Source organism: Nematolebias whitei, unplaced genomic scaffold (assembly GCF_014905685.2).
Source record: "Nematolebias whitei isolate Nwh7 unplaced genomic scaffold, NemWhi1 Nwh_scaf_12002, whole genome shotgun sequence".
Lineage (NCBI taxonomy): Eukaryota > Metazoa > Chordata > Actinopteri > Cyprinodontiformes > Rivulidae > Nematolebias > Nematolebias whitei.
The window spans coordinates 1-1,679 of NW_023630547.1; the positions used below are offsets into that span (position 1 = coordinate 1).

The window sequence follows — 1,679 nt, forward strand, 5'->3', positions numbered from 1 at the left end:
GTTTTTACAATGGTTAGGCTAGCCAGTTTAACCTATTAGTAACAGAATAACCACTATTGATGAAACATCAGCCACCTTTCAATCTACAGTTTAATTCTTGGTTTTTAGACCCTGTCAGTGTGCAGGTGAACAGTTCAGCTTCGTCTCAACTTAAAATTAATTATTAAGAAGTGTTGTATTTCCTTTTTTCTTTGCTTCAGGTTCTCTGTTTCAGAAAGCCCATCTGAGCCATAGTCATGGTGTGCATTCCCTGCATTGTCATTCCTGTCCTGCTGTGGGTCTACAAGAGGTTCCTGGAACCCATCATCTATCCCTTTATTTCCCCCATCATTAACACCTTCTGGACCAAAAAAGCAGTCCAGGATACGAGCCCCAGTGATCAGAAAGTCAGTGAAATGAGTAATGGAACGCACAAGGTAAGCAAATGATAACTATTGTGTCAGTATATAATGTGTTTGTTGTTAATAACAGTTTTTACAAATTAAAAATCATTTTCTTTCAGCCTGAAAGCAACAGGGAGGCCGCTGCAAATGGAGCTACTCTAGCAGCAGATAAGAAGATAGACTGAACACTCTGAATGATCCTTCTAAAGCAGATTGTGTAAATATTTTTGTCATGTGAAATAGAAAACCTATAAATTATCAGTCTTCAAATACATGATTTTGATAACGGTCAGAAGTTGTCTGAAGTATGTTTTAATTGTTTAATTCTTATTTGTATGTTTGTCTTGTCAAATAAACTTATTGCATATACAGTAGTGCTTGAAAGTTTGTCAGCCCTTTAGAATTGTCTATATTTCTGCATAAATATGACCTAAATAAAACAACATATGTTCACACATGTCCTGGAAGTAGATGAAAAGAATCCAGCTGAACAAATGAGACAACATAAAATTTATCTATGATCCAATATTACAAATTTGTGAGAACTAAAAGTATGTGAACCTTTGCTTTCAGTACCAGGTGTGACCCCCCCAGTAATAACTAACTAAATGTTTCTGGTAACTGTTGATCAGTCCTGAACACCAACTTGGAGGAACTTTTATTTTATTACATTCCTCTGTACAGAACAGCTTCAACTGGATGTTGGTGGTTTCCTCACATTAACTGCTGCTTCAGGTCCTTCCACAACATCTGGATTGAATTAAGGTCAGGACTTTGACTTGGCCATTTCAAACATGAACTATTCTTTGGTAGGTATAGTATGTAGGTAATTTATTGTATTCAATACAATACATTTTTTGTATTGAACGCTTTTTGTATTCTTTGGTAGAACCACTTGTGTGTTTAGGGTCATGTTGCTGTATGACCCAGCTTCTCTTGAGATTCAGTTCTTGGACAGATGTCCTGACATGTTCCTCTGGAATTCTGATATAATTCAGAATTCATTGTTCCATCAATGATGACAAGCTGTCCTGGCCCAGATGCAGCAAAACAGGTCCAAACCATGATACTACTACCATCATGTTTCACATATGCGATAAGGTTCTCATGCAGATGTCCTCAGAAATCTTTGTTCATACAATGATACTTTTCCTCAAACGTGTTGTAAAGAGCAGATCTTGATAGATCCCTGTTCTTTAAATCGAACGGTGCCCACTCACACCTGATCATCCTCCCATTGATTGAAAACACCCACCTCTAATTTCACCTTAAATAATCTACTAATCCTAGAGGTTC

At 37.0% G+C, this 1,679-nt stretch overlaps 1 protein-coding gene across 1 annotated transcript; it reads left to right on the top strand.

The window, feature by feature from the left end:
- Nucleotides 1-205: 205 nt before the first annotated feature.
- LOC119429953 (UPF0729 protein C18orf32 homolog) lies at nt 206-760 on the top strand. The gene is made up of 2 exons (XM_037697438.1): nt 206-416; nt 503-760. Exons 1-2 carry the CDS (start codon nt 237-239, stop codon nt 566-568), a joined length of 246 nt encoding a protein of 81 aa, XP_037553366.1. The 5' UTR covers nt 206-236; the 3' UTR covers nt 569-760.
- Nucleotides 761-1,679: the final 919 nt, after the last annotated feature.